Source organism: Bacidia gigantensis (assembly GCF_019456465.1).
Source record: "Bacidia gigantensis strain McMullin 20006 chromosome Unknown contig_175, whole genome shotgun sequence".
Taxonomy (NCBI): domain Eukaryota; kingdom Fungi; phylum Ascomycota; class Lecanoromycetes; order Lecanorales; family Ramalinaceae; genus Bacidia; species Bacidia gigantensis.
Window position 1 is genome coordinate 292345 of NW_025408595.1, and position 15055 is coordinate 307399.

At 46.3% G+C, this 15055-nt stretch overlaps 3 protein-coding genes across 3 annotated transcripts; 2 read left to right on the top strand and 1 right to left on the bottom strand.

Moving 5' to 3' along the window:
* Window positions 1–1113: 1113 nt before the first annotated feature.
* On the bottom strand, window positions 1114–2333 carry KY384_002895 (uncharacterized protein; the record flags this gene model as incomplete). The annotated part of the gene is made up of 2 exons (XM_044811417.1): window positions 1114–2217; window positions 2262–2333. The coding sequence occupies 2 exons, from the start codon at window positions 2331–2333 to the stop codon at window positions 1114–1116; spliced, it is 1176 nt and encodes a 391-aa protein (XP_044671693.1).
* A 9305-nt stretch (window positions 2334–11638) lies between these two features.
* KY384_002896 (uncharacterized protein) lies at window positions 11639–12019 on the top strand (the record flags this gene model as incomplete). The annotated part of the gene is made up of 1 exon (XM_044811418.1): window positions 11639–12019. A coding segment is annotated over one exon (381 nt), but the record flags the coding sequence as incomplete, so codon positions are not given.
* Window positions 12020–14074: 2055 nt separating this feature from the next.
* On the top strand, window positions 14075–14601 carry KY384_002897 (uncharacterized protein; the record flags this gene model as incomplete). The annotated part of the gene is made up of 2 exons (XM_044811419.1): window positions 14075–14105; window positions 14192–14601. The coding sequence occupies 2 exons, from the start codon at window positions 14075–14077 to the stop codon at window positions 14599–14601; spliced, it is 441 nt and encodes a 146-aa protein (XP_044671695.1).
* Window positions 14602–15055: the final 454 nt, after the last annotated feature.

Sequence of the window (15055 nt, forward strand, 5' to 3'; positions counted from 1 at the left end):
GTCGTGGCTTTGAGGGAAGGGATCAAGATGGGCACTTGCTTTCAGAGAGAGGGCATGCCGTTGAAATATGGCGATCAATGGCCGCGAGGTACTTGGACACCCCCAAGTTGGGTCACCCATATCGACCGATTGAAGACATAACGACGGTCCATCAGGGAGCTCTGACAAGATTGGTCGCACGTGGTGGTTGTCGACAATCTAGATGCTTGACATGGACCATTTGCCACCTGAATGGCTGAGCAGCGACGAGCTGAATAGGGGACCATCGAGTGTCTGGACTCGGGAGATATGGTCGCATTGATATTGATTGGTAGATTGCTCGGCGTCTTGAAGCCACAAGATGCATGTGATAACATGTAGGATAGTAGGATAGTAGGCGCACAGACATCGACGACAAACATCCTACCAGAATAAGTTAAGGGCAGACCCGTGTGACAGCGGGCTGGGCGAGACCGTTGTGGGTTGTGCCAGTAAGGTAGTGGTGAAGTTGTTAGTCGTTCCATAGTGTATCACTACTGGCTGTCTGATAAGAAGAAGACGAAGAAGTGGGAGAAGAAGGTGGCTTGAGTCTGCATGCTGTATTGGCCGGCGCAAGCCACATTGTGACCAGCAAGGGCTGAATGGCCGAATGGGGAAATAGCGAGCCTGGTGGGCGTTCTAGACCTGCTGTCGCAATCATCTCCTGATCCCACACCTATAGCCTTATTCTGCGATAGCTTCAGTGATCAGCAAGACGGCGGTCTTGCCACCGACCTATTCATCAATGCTTTCCTAGCCTTTCTGGTCTTGTGAAAAGCCGGCGGGAGTTGAGATTCTCAGTTCGGAAGAGAAGTCACGTAGTGCAGTCCTCGACTGATTTACCAGACAGACGATTTCCCTGACCGTAATTGTCTGCGACGTGTGTAAGGCCGCAGAAGGCCCAACACCCCGCCCATCGGGGGCTTCATCGCTTCTCTATCTCGTCAACATTTAGACTAGGCACGTTCTTTCATGCACCATCACCCTACAACCTCGCTATGCATTATCATCAAGGGTGCTCGGCCGCCTAGCCCCGCTCACAACCTAGCGCAGCAGCTCTCTACATCCCCGACAGCCCCGTTCTCCATAACTCATTCAGGTAGTGCTCGGCGGAGGCGAAATCCGCGCAATCCCCACTTCCCCTTTCTCCAGCCGCCCCAGTTCTTCCAAAGGCGTAAGAATCCGCCCCCCCTTCTGCTCCGTACATGCATGCTCCAGCCTAGGTACATCTGGCCGGGAGATATCCTGCACCTTGCGGTACCATTGCACCCTCCACTCCGCCGGCGTATCGGGCCCCCATTTCCAATCCAAGCCCTTTCGAGCTCTTTTGCTGCGGCGCATGGCCCAGTGGCTTTCGGAGTCGATCTGAGCCTGGCTTTCTGAGTCGAGGTCTTCATATTTGGAGAGCATCTCCTCCTCCTCTTCTTCTGAGCCCCAGATGGCGGCTCGTTTCGTTCGTTGTTGTTTGTCCCCTTTCTCTCCTTGCCCTGTGCCTTGCGCACCCCGGCCTGCTCTCTCCTTACTCGCAGGGCCTGCTTGACGCTGTGGGCCATCAGGAAGGGCTTTGTGGCTGGTTTCTGAACTGCCGTCGTTTGAAGCGGAGGAAGGGCGACGAAGGGGATGGGGCCGCCGTTTTGGAGTCGAAGTGATGTTGAGTTTGGATTCGAGTTCCCGCAGTTCTCGTTCATGATCGGCGTAGAGTGTAACTAAATCGGAAAGCTCTGCGCGAACGTCGGGTGGCCAGATCTCCGCGCGAGAGGCCAGGGTCTCGAAAGTTCTCGCGAACGCAGCTCCAGGACAGCCGTGCCAAGACTTAGAATCTTTGACAAAGCCAGGTGGAATCCTCTCTCTTGAAGGAATATTCGGAAAGTAGTCCTCGAAGAAGAATTGTCTGTAGAGCCCGCCTGGATGGGACGAGGTGATAGCCTTGCTCTTCACTTGATGCTTTCTGTAATCGTCCGCACTGGGAGTCTTGCGTGGGGCCCACTCTTTATTCATCTCTATCATTTCCTTCCGCAGCCTGAAGTCGATGTCCTCGAACTGAGTGAAGTATGCGATTTCTGTAGGGAAGAAGGTAATGCCGGGACAATAGAAATTGTCAAATTGGGCGTGGCAGAGCTGACAAAGGGCGACGCCGTTGGCTGCATCTTCAAGACGCTCAAATGCGACCTGACCCTTCTTTTTTAGGTTCTCGATCAACTGCAGGAAGGTCAGAGAGAATATAGAGGCAAGAAGACTCGTACAGACCTAGCCTGACCGACGTGGTACAACGTGGGCTGCGATCCTGCTGGAGCTTTCACAGAACCAGCACTCATCGTTGCACAACTCTATGATATGCTCCTTGACGCCTTCAGAGAATATGCTTCCAACACGCGGGTTGCTAGCGACATCTTCCTCCAGCTGCGAGTGTTTGCGCTTCAAAGAATGGGAGGAGCGGGAGTTCGATCGTGAGGGTAGTGCTGGGGGCTCCATTGACCTTGATTGGTGGCCAGACATAGTGCGAAGCTTGAAGAGCGAGGAAACGAAGAGTCGAGGGTCTGCATCAGCAGCGAAGTGCATGCATCGATGCTTACATGGTGGTTTAATTGTGGGATTGAGGACCGAATTTCACGGGAGAGGGATTAGCCCCCCTGGTTTAACAATTTTCCGCTCCGACATTTAGCGTGTATTCGGGTAAAGCTCGGAAGCTAAATCCGCCAAGGCTTTGCAGGGGTGCCAAGGGAAGAGATCAACCACAATGATATCAATATACGAGCGATAGCAGTTGTGGATTCTGAGGCCACTGTGCTCTAATAACCAGCTATCGATTTCTTTCTCCCGATTTTGACTCCGTAGCATAGCTTATCACAATGGAGGGAGATACCCATGTGATGGGTTATGAATGAGAAAGGTCCGCAACTATCTAGAGCGGCACAAATAGATATCGGCAATGTCGCCAAGGGGACGTGCAGTCAATGAATCTCAACAACTCCATCAAAACTCCACCTCGAGAGACCGAATCGGCGTTGCGAAGTCTTAAGTGAGCAGGGCCCTCTCCGTCACCTGAGGGTTACGCCTGACACCAACGCTCTCCATTGTCTCCGGTGTATATTATGTCCTCACGTCATCAATCATTTCTGGTCTAGGTTTGAATCAAGAGAGGCAGAACGAAGGTCGGTGTTCATACTCCAACTTTCGGAACTGTGGAAGTTGGTGCTGCAGTCAAAGGGGTGGATAGGCGAGGTCTTTGCTAGAAGAAGTGACAAGGGGTTGGGGACGCTGTGCCAACATCTCATTACATAGTTATTTCCCCCGCCTCAACGATGTCTCACCAATTGGTCACCCCATCCTTCACGGCAACAGCAGTGGCAATAGATTCACCATATTCTCCCACCTACATCAACGGCAAGCAAGATCAGCTTTAAATTAACGACTGAGGACGTTTAGCATCTACCCTCAACTCCCCTAGGTAGCGAAAGCTCACGGTGGAGCTCCCACTGACTCACAATTATGATGTATTCCTTGACGACGTGTGTCATCGCCTCAGGTACACCTCTCCTGCCTGAGGAGCTTTCTGGTGTAGAAAAACACGCCGCAGGCCTTCGTAGTCTCATAGCTGAACACCAACCGCTTGCTGACCAATGTATAATTTTCCTACAGCGGTTACACATCAGAACTGACTCTGACAAAATTTAAATGTAATTGCCATGTTGATAGCTTCATCAGTTTCTCGCCATTCAAATCGCTGAACATGGCCGTGGTATACACCTTCTTTGGTGAGCCTTATGTACTTCTTAGGTACTGGAGCTAAGGCTGATATATCTTCACAGATCCAAAGTCGCATACATTGCGAGCCCGCGTCCCAAGGCGACTCAGTCAATACACTAATCTGACGCCGTTAAATTCCTCCCTCACTCTTGCGGTCTCCCCTTCTCCTATATCATAAACCGCTGCAATCGCCGGAATCTCTCGACTCCGCCGTCCACGCTTAACCGAAGTCTCTTTCTTGCCTTTTGAACCTACCTGAAATGTCTACAAGCTCTCAGCAGGCTGTTGAATTAGCGAAGAGATCGAGGGTATGGAGCAAACCAGTTGGTTTTTAGCAGACTGACTCGGATGGCGACTTAAATCTTATTGCTTACGGGTAAAGAAGATTCGTGTTACCGATGTCTATGAATGGCCTTCGTCAGGCGACGAACTCATCTGTCAGCGAGAGGCGCATCGCTGGAGGTATCAGATCTTGGTCACCAGAAAATAGCGTTTGGCATGAATCTCTAGGCAAGTTTTATTACTCCCTGAATGCCACACTACGCCACCAGAGACACTCCAAACCACCTATGTAGTTCTGAAGGGTGAGGGAAAATCAAGACTGAACAGGCTAAGAGGTCGAAATAGTCATTTTGCACCTTCAACCTAGGACAGCGCCGACAGCGAGACGTGCAATCGACAAGACACGTGAGAAGTTACGGCGGAATACTAGAGGTACAATCCTGAAGACAAGAGACAGAAACGTTGTATGAACTTCTAGGCTCCCTGCCTGGTCGGAACCCTCATAGTATTAGGAGCTAGGCACTATCTACTAAAGGGCGGAACCCTTGGTGATGAAGCGGATCTGAGAAAGGCTAGCTAGACATCTGTGAACAGTACGAGAGAAAACAGCAGCGCTACTATCCTCACCGCCATGGTTCGCCATATTATTCTCGATCACGCTGCAACCTCAGATGTCGGTCGTAGAATTGCTAGGGAGGCGAACAGGATAGATTGCTAAAGTAGGGAATGCTAGGAAAGCATGATAGGGTTTGGAAAGACTGCATACTAGATTCTCCACATCGTCATGGTTGAACCTGTGAGTCTATGCATACAGCAATTTCGATGCACGATGCTCATGCTCTTCTTAACTGCAAAGTGTTTTTGTACGCCCTCTTCGCGCAAGCTCTACCTCCGTCTTATCTGGTACAGTACCTAACAGTCAGCTATAGACGAGCTTCAAGGTATGAAAGCCACTATGGGGATCCCTTGATTCGTAGCTCATGCCTGTATTGGCCATAAGAGCACGTAACGGGCTCTGTTGAACGTGGTGGAGCTGGGACTGCGAGAACCGTGACATTGACCGCGGTAGCTTCCCTTGTTGGTGCTGTATCGGCGGCGCTGCAGGATGTGTGGGAATCCTCTGGGTTTGCGAGGTCGTTCAGGCTTTTTTTCTAAACCTGGGTCTGCTTCCGGCCTTGCTTGCTCTAGCTGGCTAGGCAAGGGTGCATTGCACTGACTTTGGAGGCGTTGTGTGACTTATATATAATCATTCCCTTTCATCGAGCACGAATGATAGCGTGCGCTTTGTGATTGACTGCGACGACAAAGCAGACACAAGCTACTCTCCAGCTGAACATGCAAGCGGAGTCCCTTTCGTGTTGCAATAACAAAGTGCTAAGAGGGACCGTCGCACATTCGTATGCACGATTGCGGTTGTTCAAGCACATCCTTCATTTCGAGGACCCAAGATGCAGGGTTGCACTGCGCGAATGTTGGAGAGTGCGCTGATGGAGAGTGGGCCGGTCTAGGCTGGAATATGATAGTGTAGGAGGTTAGTGGGGGATTCACTCAAAGCCGAGGAGGAGCTGGGGGAAAAGACATTGTGTATTGACTTCTCCGTAAAGATGTTGTTGAAGATGGACGGTGCCATAAGGAAAACAAACGACTTCGCGATTTGAAAGCAGACCGCACCTAAAAGACGATGGTCACAAGCGCACTGAGACGCAATCCATTCAGAAGATCACAGCCGCGGCCTCTAGTCATAAAGGCGGCGCAACATCCTGTCTCTTCTTCATCTTCTAAACCACAATAGTTGCAACCTCCAAACACATTCCTCCCTTTCTGCTCCCTCCAAACCTTCGCCAGCTCCTCATAGCCTACAACACAGCCTAATACGTAGGCTTCCCTCGTTAGCCTATAATCCGAAGGCCGTCTAATATCAATGTCAGTCATAAGAATCGTGTCGTTGAGAGTATCACTGCTTTGCTGAAAATCGCCTCACCTGCGCTACATGTATATCGACGGATACCTGAATGCGTCTCGAAATCTTTTGTTTGCTAAAGAGAATGAGTGAGTATGAAACCAACTTCTCTCTCTCCGTTCCTCTTCTCTTCCTCACCTATTTCTCTTGTCTTTCTGCGTTCAATCACATCATTAAGTTTGTGTTGTCTGTCAACTTTTGACAACTATCTCGCATGCCCTCAACCGTTCTGTATCTCTACGACTCAAAGGGTGCTTTAGAACTTTGCGGTAGGAAGTATTGTGTGTTCACTACTGGTCACTCACATAATGTCTCATGATGCTCTTCCAAGACTCCCAACGCTTCTTACGTCACCGACTCTCTCAACGGCAAGCATATCGGACCATTCTTCCGTTAATTTGATTAATTTGATGACTTGGGAAGCTGGAGCATCTCCGGAGCCAGACGACCATAACTTTGCTAAAGTCAATGACAACGACATGGACGTGGAGACTTATGTAGCCACCAAGGAGACTGCGGTTGATGGGCAGCCCAATGACACAGTCTTTGCTTCAAAATCGTCTTTAGTGGCAGAAAAAGGACCGATAGCGAGTATTATGTTCGTTGACGCAGCAGAGGCAACATTAGCATCCATTCAGACTAAAACCAAGCCCTTAAGTTCAACTGAATGAGAAATAATGGACGCGGCTGCAGCCAAAGCCATCCAGAACGCCAATGAACCATCAGCTGGCCAGCAACCTAATGAACTTAAGCCCTATGCTTCCACGGAGCGCTCTCTCCTCATAGTGCCCAACTCAGACCCCGAGACCAGTAACAACAATGTAAGCCGCTGCGTCCACCCACTGAATGAAGAAAGCGACGCTCAATGCCGTAATCAGGCTCTAGATCAAGACCAGGCAAGCTCTAGCTCTCAAAATGTGAATGGCATCGAGCTAGGGGCACTCTCTAACCTTAGCAAGGTATATACCTCGCGCGATGTAAGGCGTATCCAATTTTGGCCTTTTTGAGAAGCAGGCGGTGTGGCTTGTGAAGAATGGAGAGATACGTCTGCCAGCTCATTTCCATCTGTAGACGTTTTTGCCTGCTATGGCTGTTTGTTACACATGTCCTGCCGTCCGCTCTTGTCCAACGCTGTCTCCTTGTGTTTTGCAGCTCTCCATCTTTGCGTCGCGCCCCAGTCCTCTATCTTACTTTTCTTTTTTCCCTTGAAGTTTAATACATTTGTATTTGATCAAAAGCCTTTGTAGAAGAAACCTGTTTCTTCTTGAAGCCGCTGTCCCATCTCCTTCACTTTTTCTTACCCTACCACATTCAGCAGCATCTAGCTACTCCAGTACTGCATGGACACGTACATAAAATGGTTATCCCTCAAGCTTACACTAGCTGCACTCCGCTATATCAAGTAAGAAGGATTTCAAAGGCCAAATGAAGAACCAGAAGAAGGAAGAAAGAATATACGTCGTTGAGTTCTATGGAATCTGGGAGGGTAAAGTGGCTACGTGAGTATGGAAATAGATAATTTTTGAAAGGGGGAGGAGGGAAAGAAGTTGGGGCCCTAGATCAATCAGCTTGCCCAGACGATAACTTGGTTTACTGCTTGTTAGGCGTGAATAGTTTTTTTTGAGGAGCTCCGAGATGGAATGTAAGCCTCTTGTCTGTTCCATATTTTCCGCAATCGTCTTTTTCTATGCTAGGCATGCGCGGTATCAGTCACAAACAGTGCACAACTGAGCTTTACCGCACACATACTGGCGAAATGCCGCTTTGATACCATGTTAGAAAGAAGCGAGAGATGATTGGTCTTTTGAGGAAATAGAAGTCCTCGGGGACTTTTTTTTCTCTCGGCTTGGCAATAGGCCAGTTGAGTGGCTGTTTCGTCGCTGCAATTTCTTAAAGAATAATGTTGGCGTTTCTTATCAAATACGTCGACGCTGAATTTCGATTATTATCCCCCGAGAAAGGACCCATTTCTTGATGCATCTTAATATATACTTTTATTATTTATGTCTAGAGGAAAGACCTTTTCCCGTAGCTAGAAGGCTTGAAGCACAACTGGTCTTTCAGCGGAAGCCCATTCTCCGCTGAGATTTCTACTTAGTTTCTGTTCAGCTACTTAAGACATGTGCCTAACTCATTCTATTTAGAATAGCAATGCTGGTGGACCCTTCTCTGGAAATTGGTGCTATACAAAGCCTAGGGTCTGATCCCTAGCAAGCTCGGCGCTCATTGGGCTCACATATACTGAAGTGTCTACAATATGGAGCCAATTGCTCTAAGGAATTGCCAAAAAGACATTAGCTCGCGCTGTTCATGTACCACATGTTGTCGTGCGAAGTAGTGAGCGTGAAGGTAGTTGTCCGCGATTACATGAACGGGTATTGAATCTCACGCTCGCAATCTACTATGCTAGCGTGAAAAGCAGGGCACCGATGAGCAGGCGACTTGGCTTACCCTCTTCTGACCAGTGCCTCCCTCTCACCAGATCAATGACATTTCTTTCTGCGTCAAATTCCCCTACTCTGGACACAAGATTTGCCACCTCAGAAACGGCTTGGAGCAATATTTCACTGCGCAACGGAGAAAGAGCCGAGAAAGGCTAGACACTATACTACTGGTGCTGACCCTGGTTCGCTCAAGAGCTCGCCCAAGCATGAGGCGGCCTGACGCATGTTTTTCGTGGGGTAGATCGGCACGAGGAGTATGATGAGACAACAGCTCGTTGGGGGCGGGGGGGCGGCCAAGGTCACAGCCTTCTCCAAAGAGAACGAGGAGGTACGCGAAATCAACTAGCTTGCTAAGGACTCGAGAACAAAAGGGAGATGACCTGGTGGACACTCCAAAAAGGACATTTCTTCCAGCGGAGCCCAGTGAAGCCGCCCCAAATCAAATGCCTCTGCCTACTTCGATTGAAAGCCGCTGGATTAAAATTCATCCGGGATGGGCAAAAGGAAAGAGATGGCTAGATCTTGTGCATGGAAATCTTCACTACATCACACCACCATCAGCTGTAACAGTAGTCTTGCGTGTACTCGGTCCCGAAGCACATGGGTGGAAGCTGGGCAGCAGCGACAAAGTTCTCGCGTCGAATTCTCTCTTGTGTGTCTTTCTGGCCAAAAAGTTCGGGTAGTGGAGATAGAGAGTAAAATCAAGGCTACATTGCATTTACACTGGTCAGATCGTTCACGATTTCAAGAAGTGGCTATACATTGGGGTTGAGATCTGGATGTTTTGTTCAGAATGGTGATGAAGATCGGACTATTGGGCCTCTGTGTGACCTATAGCCGACCGCGATCGTCCTATGACGTTGGCACCAACACCCAACTCTCGGATACTCACTGTCAAATGAACTCTACGCGTTTAGTGATTACGTCGGCTTCTCCATCGCAACATGTCGGTCGAGTGGTTTGTACCTCGTCCATAAATCCCGCTCTGGTGCTGGGACACCTTATTTCGCTCGCCAACAGGAGACCTGCAGGATTATCGTTACCGTGAGGGGACTAAGAGAGCTTTATGCAGTCGTCAAACGCGAGAAAGGATTCTATGATCCTTAGGATGCCCAGTGCCTCAAGACAGTATCACCCTGCTAGTCATAATTCAAACTCGTACTTCAACATCTCAAGGTGTTTAGGCTTGTTCCCAGAAACCACAGCAGCGATAGCCTCTATGCATATCTCCGACGGAGCGTTGCGCGTCCTCGCTTCCTTCGCGTCCCGGAAGCAATCGTAGGCTTTGTTATCTATTAGCTATCAATAGCTTCTCTCGTCAGCATCTTGATCTTCCGCTATTCAATTGCTACACCTCTAGATATGAGCCTCTTTCATCTGTCATATCCATAATCGAGAGTTGAAAGCTCCCATATAGAACTCCTTCCCAAACGACAAGTATTAACCCTCTTCTAAACCCTCATACCATGTCCCCGAGCTTCTACGTAAATAATGCCATTATGGTCAGCATCGCCCACGCAATGATTCTATGTTGTAGATGAGCCCATACTATATACGGAAGCCAGTTCTAACTGTGGGGCTGGGAGAGGATAGGAAAAAGATGGTAGGCGACTCCTACAATCCTAAAACTTCCTGTCAAAGTAGATTTTGGCCTTGACGGTGGACCGACCATTGGGAGAATATGCATGATGCCTCCGAGTGTGCGAACGAGGACATAGGCTATGTCAGGACATAGCTACTAAGAGTGCTTGAAAATGTGAACACGATGGAGCTAGCGCAGGACCGGGGTTCAAATGTCATAAAGATAAATCAATAAGAACATTTCATAACGACAACAACAGCAAAGTGTCAATCACGATGCCTAGACTTATCACTATTTTTAAGTTTCTTAGAGATTTTAGAAATTTTCCAAAGGTATATACTATTAAAAGCTTTAATATTAATATTAATAAATATAGTCCTATATAAAAGTTAATTAAAAATATTCTTTTATAAAATATTAATAAAAATTAAAATATAATATTTAATTATTTAAAAAAGTTACTTTTTAATTAATAATATTAGTTTTTTTAAAACTTATAAATAAATACTTTATAAAAAGCTTTTACTGAGTACTTTTTATAATATTTAATAGAGTAGAGGTTAGTATATATAACTTTTCTTAATTTAGTATTATAAATACTTATTATTAAGAAAGAGACTTTTACTTACTCTTAAAATACTATTATTTTTAAAATATTAATACTCTTAATAATATTATCTCTAAGTTATTACTATTTCTAAGTCTTATATTTAGAAATATAAAGATATATTAATAAGAGTAAGATAAAGTAATATAGCCTTTTTATTAACTTATTAACTAGCTTATTAGTTAATTAGCTATTTATCAATTAAAATAGTAAATAAAGTTTATAAATCTAATTAAGGTAATTAATAAAAGAAATATAATTTATTAATATATTATTTATATTAGCTTTTAATTAAAAGCTTTTATTATTTTAATTAATATTAATTTAAACTTAAGAAATAAAATATTAAATTAAAGCTAGAAATTAAAACTTTTAAATAAAATAAAAGTTAAAAGAATTTAATACTATTTAATAAAATTCTTAATTATAAGACATTTAGTTATTATATAGAAAATGTAAAAAAAGAAATTCTTTAAATCTCTAAGAAGTTTGAATATAGGGGTGTTATACTTCTTTTGGTCTAGAGAGTTCTATGTACCAAAGTGTTAAAGGACAAGTCCAACACTCTACACTTGTACCACCTATGGAATTGAAATTAAAAATCTATAGGAAGTATATCGAGCCGTCTCTCTATCTCCAAATTAAGTAGAGCCAGTAGTAGGTATTTTCAATGGCATTAGTCATCACTAGAAATTATGAAAGCTTACGGAAGAACATTATAGGGAGAACCACGCTAGGCAGCACGAATTTACTTTATATTAGATGAGGAGAAGCTAAAAATAGCGGAGACAAAGCTGGAGGCCGCAGACGAGAAATTGCAAGTGGCAGAAGAAAGAGTAGATGCTGCGGAGGAAAAGCTACAGGTGGCTGCAGAGAAGGTGGATGAGGCGGATGCGAAATTAGAGGCGGCGGAAGAGAAGTTGCAAGTGGCAGAAGAGAAGGTAAAAGAGGCGGACGCGAAATTAGAGGCCGCGGAAGAAAAGTTGCAAGTGGCATAGGAAAAGGTCGATGTGGCGGAATGGAAGCTAGAGGCTGCAGAGGCGAAGTTGCAAGCAGCAGAGGGAAAACTGGAAGCGGTAGAATGGAAGCTTGAAGCAGCGGAAGAAAAACTACAGGTGGTAGAGTGGAAGCTTGAGGCGGCGGAGGAAAAATTACAGGTAGTAGTAGAGAAGGTAGATGCGACAGAATGGAAGCTTGAGGCAACAGAGGAGAAGCTAGAAGCCGCCAAGGAGCAACTTCTATCAACAAAAGACAAGCTCGAATGCGTCGAATACAAGCTTGAGGCAGCAGAAGAGAAGCTTCAGGCGACGGAAGACAAGCTAGAAGCCGCGAAGGAAAGGTTGGAGGTGATGGAACAGCAAGATAATGACCGAAGGTAGGAGGAGATTGCAGAGGCGCTGAAGACATACCCTAGGCGCCAAAATCTTCATATCTTCTGTGACCTTTGCATTCATCGAGACTATGTCTCCTTTCTTGGTTCAAAATTGCAATCACGTCGTCACCATTTTTAATATGACATCAGCCCTCTTAAAGTTGGGTGTGGGCGTCGGGTCAACCTTCATAATAATCGTCGCCTCTAGAGCGCGGTTGATGTCAAAGATTCGCTAGTTGATATATTGATGCTAGCTCAAGTCCTACGTGGCTATGTTGAGGTCTAGCTAATGCGGGGTGAAAGACACTTGTATCTACCTTTCTTTGTACGCCTTAGGACTTGGTGAATTGATAACACGACCACAAAGTTGCTGAATCTAGATACATCCTCCTCGCCAAACTCGCGCCCTTCTCGTAAACACCAATGGCTGGATCAGACCCAAAGGACACTCCTTAAAAGCCATACGCGGCTGCTTGCTCTGAATTCCCCCTACACATACGCATATAGTACATGGTCCCTCCCCTCTCAGCATCCCACAAAACCCACAGGAGCTGTATCTGGCGAATTTGCATCCGCTAACACAGAGATCCTGCGATAAGGAGGCAGTAAGCCGCGCGCCAAGGCCCACATGAGGAGGTAGCGGGTGTACATTGCATTTGTGAGCGATCGCCTAGCTAGATGCTAGAACTAGGTGCACGGATAGGGTCGAAGGCGCTTTAAGAGGCAAGGTTGAGGGTGCGGTGTCTAAGGGAGGAAAAGAATGAGCGGGTTTGATGGGCTACGGAGAGATTAGGTATAGTGAGGAGACTAGGTGAGGGGATTGGGTGAGGTTATCGTTGTTTGGGGTTGAGTGGGAGCTTGATTCGATATCAAGCTAGCTGCGGTAGATCTGCATCGGGACGCTGACTCTGTTGCTCATGAGATTCGAACCAGAAGACCATCAGGACTATATAGTGTGGGGCAAGCTTAGGGATTAGAACGTGCGCCTTTTTCAATTTCGACTGCGCACACGCATGACGAGTTGCACTTTCCAAGAGCTCTTACTGTTTTGAATGATGTGGGGTTCAATTCGACTGTGGCTGCTGAATTGATTCAATAGCGAGGCCGCTGCCCTCTAGCTCGAATCCAAATGCATCATTAAGAGCAGAACTATAAATTGATGACGTGTGGTTTAGAATAGTAAGCTCGAGACTTGTCATAGCCGTCTGGTGGATCTAATTGCATTATTCTTTGCGAGTGCTGCTAAGGCACCGTCAATGCTGCTGTTACCTGCTACAAGGCTCTGCTCCGCTGTCGAGGGGTCTTAAATCCCCGTGTGTCGTCAGAGTAGCTTGTGATCTCGAAGAGCTCTTTAAAGGCCTAAAGTTTGAAAACTAGCTCTATATATATATTTTTTAGAAAGATGTGGTTGCGATCTGCAATTGGGCTCCTGACGGGAATATTCGCTGTGGTGTGGTCTGGATCAGAGGACTAGAGTGCTGAAATGGAATATAGATGTGAGACCACTGGTATTTGTCAATCAATTGACGCCTCATTCAGCACTAATCACAAACAGCCAAGCTGTCGGGCCCAAGATTCGTTCAAGAGTAGAGTCGCATGTATAGAGCCTGCTAATCCTCCAAATTCTCTCCGCATTCTCAATCAGAAGATCCAGTTGACATACCACTTCAGTTATTCTCATACATTATCTTACTGATTTGGTGGGAATCCCTCAAGTCTTCACTTGTAATAGTATTAGAGAGAGTCAAGTCAGACAAACATAGCTTCATGATATTTGATACTAAAGGCAAGGGAGAAGTGAAGACTATTATATTTTGAAAGAAGTGAGCAGTATTGACATGGAAATGGATTTATGAGCGACGTATATTCTTGAGAAGCTTGCTCTCTTCTTCCAACATCGTGTAATACTACTAGTGGCTCAAGCCTAGTAAATCTTTATACGCTTCTAAACGTGAGTGATTCAATCGCAAGACTTTGTGTAGACCCTCAAACATTGCGACCAGCGCGCAACGTCTTCGCCACGAATCAAAGCCATGAGCAGGTATTGGAGCTCGCCCACCGCATGGAGGCAATCAAGACCTATACCTGTCCCCGTAAATACCAACTCAAGTGACCCAAGTAAAATACCGTGTCGCCTTGCCCCTTTAGCAGATAAAGGCCGGGCTGATTTCATTTACAGCCCCTATCGTACCCATAACGCGACACGATCTCCTCAATCCATGCGTGACGCCCGCCTACACGATGCTTGCCGAATTCCGAAGCGTATATGAGAGCTCTTGTGTTCGGCTCCAGTCCGCTATCGAGACTATTCAATTACTGCAGGCAGAGATCGACTATCTAAAACAATCTCGCACACTCGCTGAGGAGACGAAGAAGGCTCAGTCCAAGAAAGCTGGAACTTCGCCGCTGGAGCTCCCAAGAGAGGTAAAAGAAGACACCACGCATATAAAAGTCCTGGGAGAGAAGATTGCTTTGTTGCAGAAAGCATATATTAAGAGAATCAAGGCTCAGGAGGCATGTCTCGTCGACGCGGAGAACTTGCGGCAGGGAGGGAAGATGCTAGTCTTTCTGGAGGGGAAAGAGGGGTGAGTTGCCGGATCAGAATGAAGAATGAGAGATAAGTGGTGAGATTGTGACAATGAGCTGCACGATTGAAATTCGCCAGACTCAAAGACAGCTCTTACTCCTTGTCCTTATATTAAGACCTAGCTAAGGCATGAATGACATCCAACAACATTTCTTTAGCTATTCTTCCAATCAGCCGTACTTGCGAAGGCGATGCATAGTTCAAGTGGCAGCCTAAGTTCTTATTTACTATATTCGTGAAGTTATAGCTAACGGTTTAGATATAAAGCATCTTATAAGGTGTAAGCTTAAGCTTGCGCAATGTCTCTTTCGAGACTATCTTTATATAATAAGTTGCGAAGCATTAATCTATAGTAAGACGCTATAGTAAGTATACGAGAATATATTATAAAGGGTCTATATTATGTAAATAACCCTAAAAATAACTCCCTAGGAATTTATTTTAGAAAATTAAGTA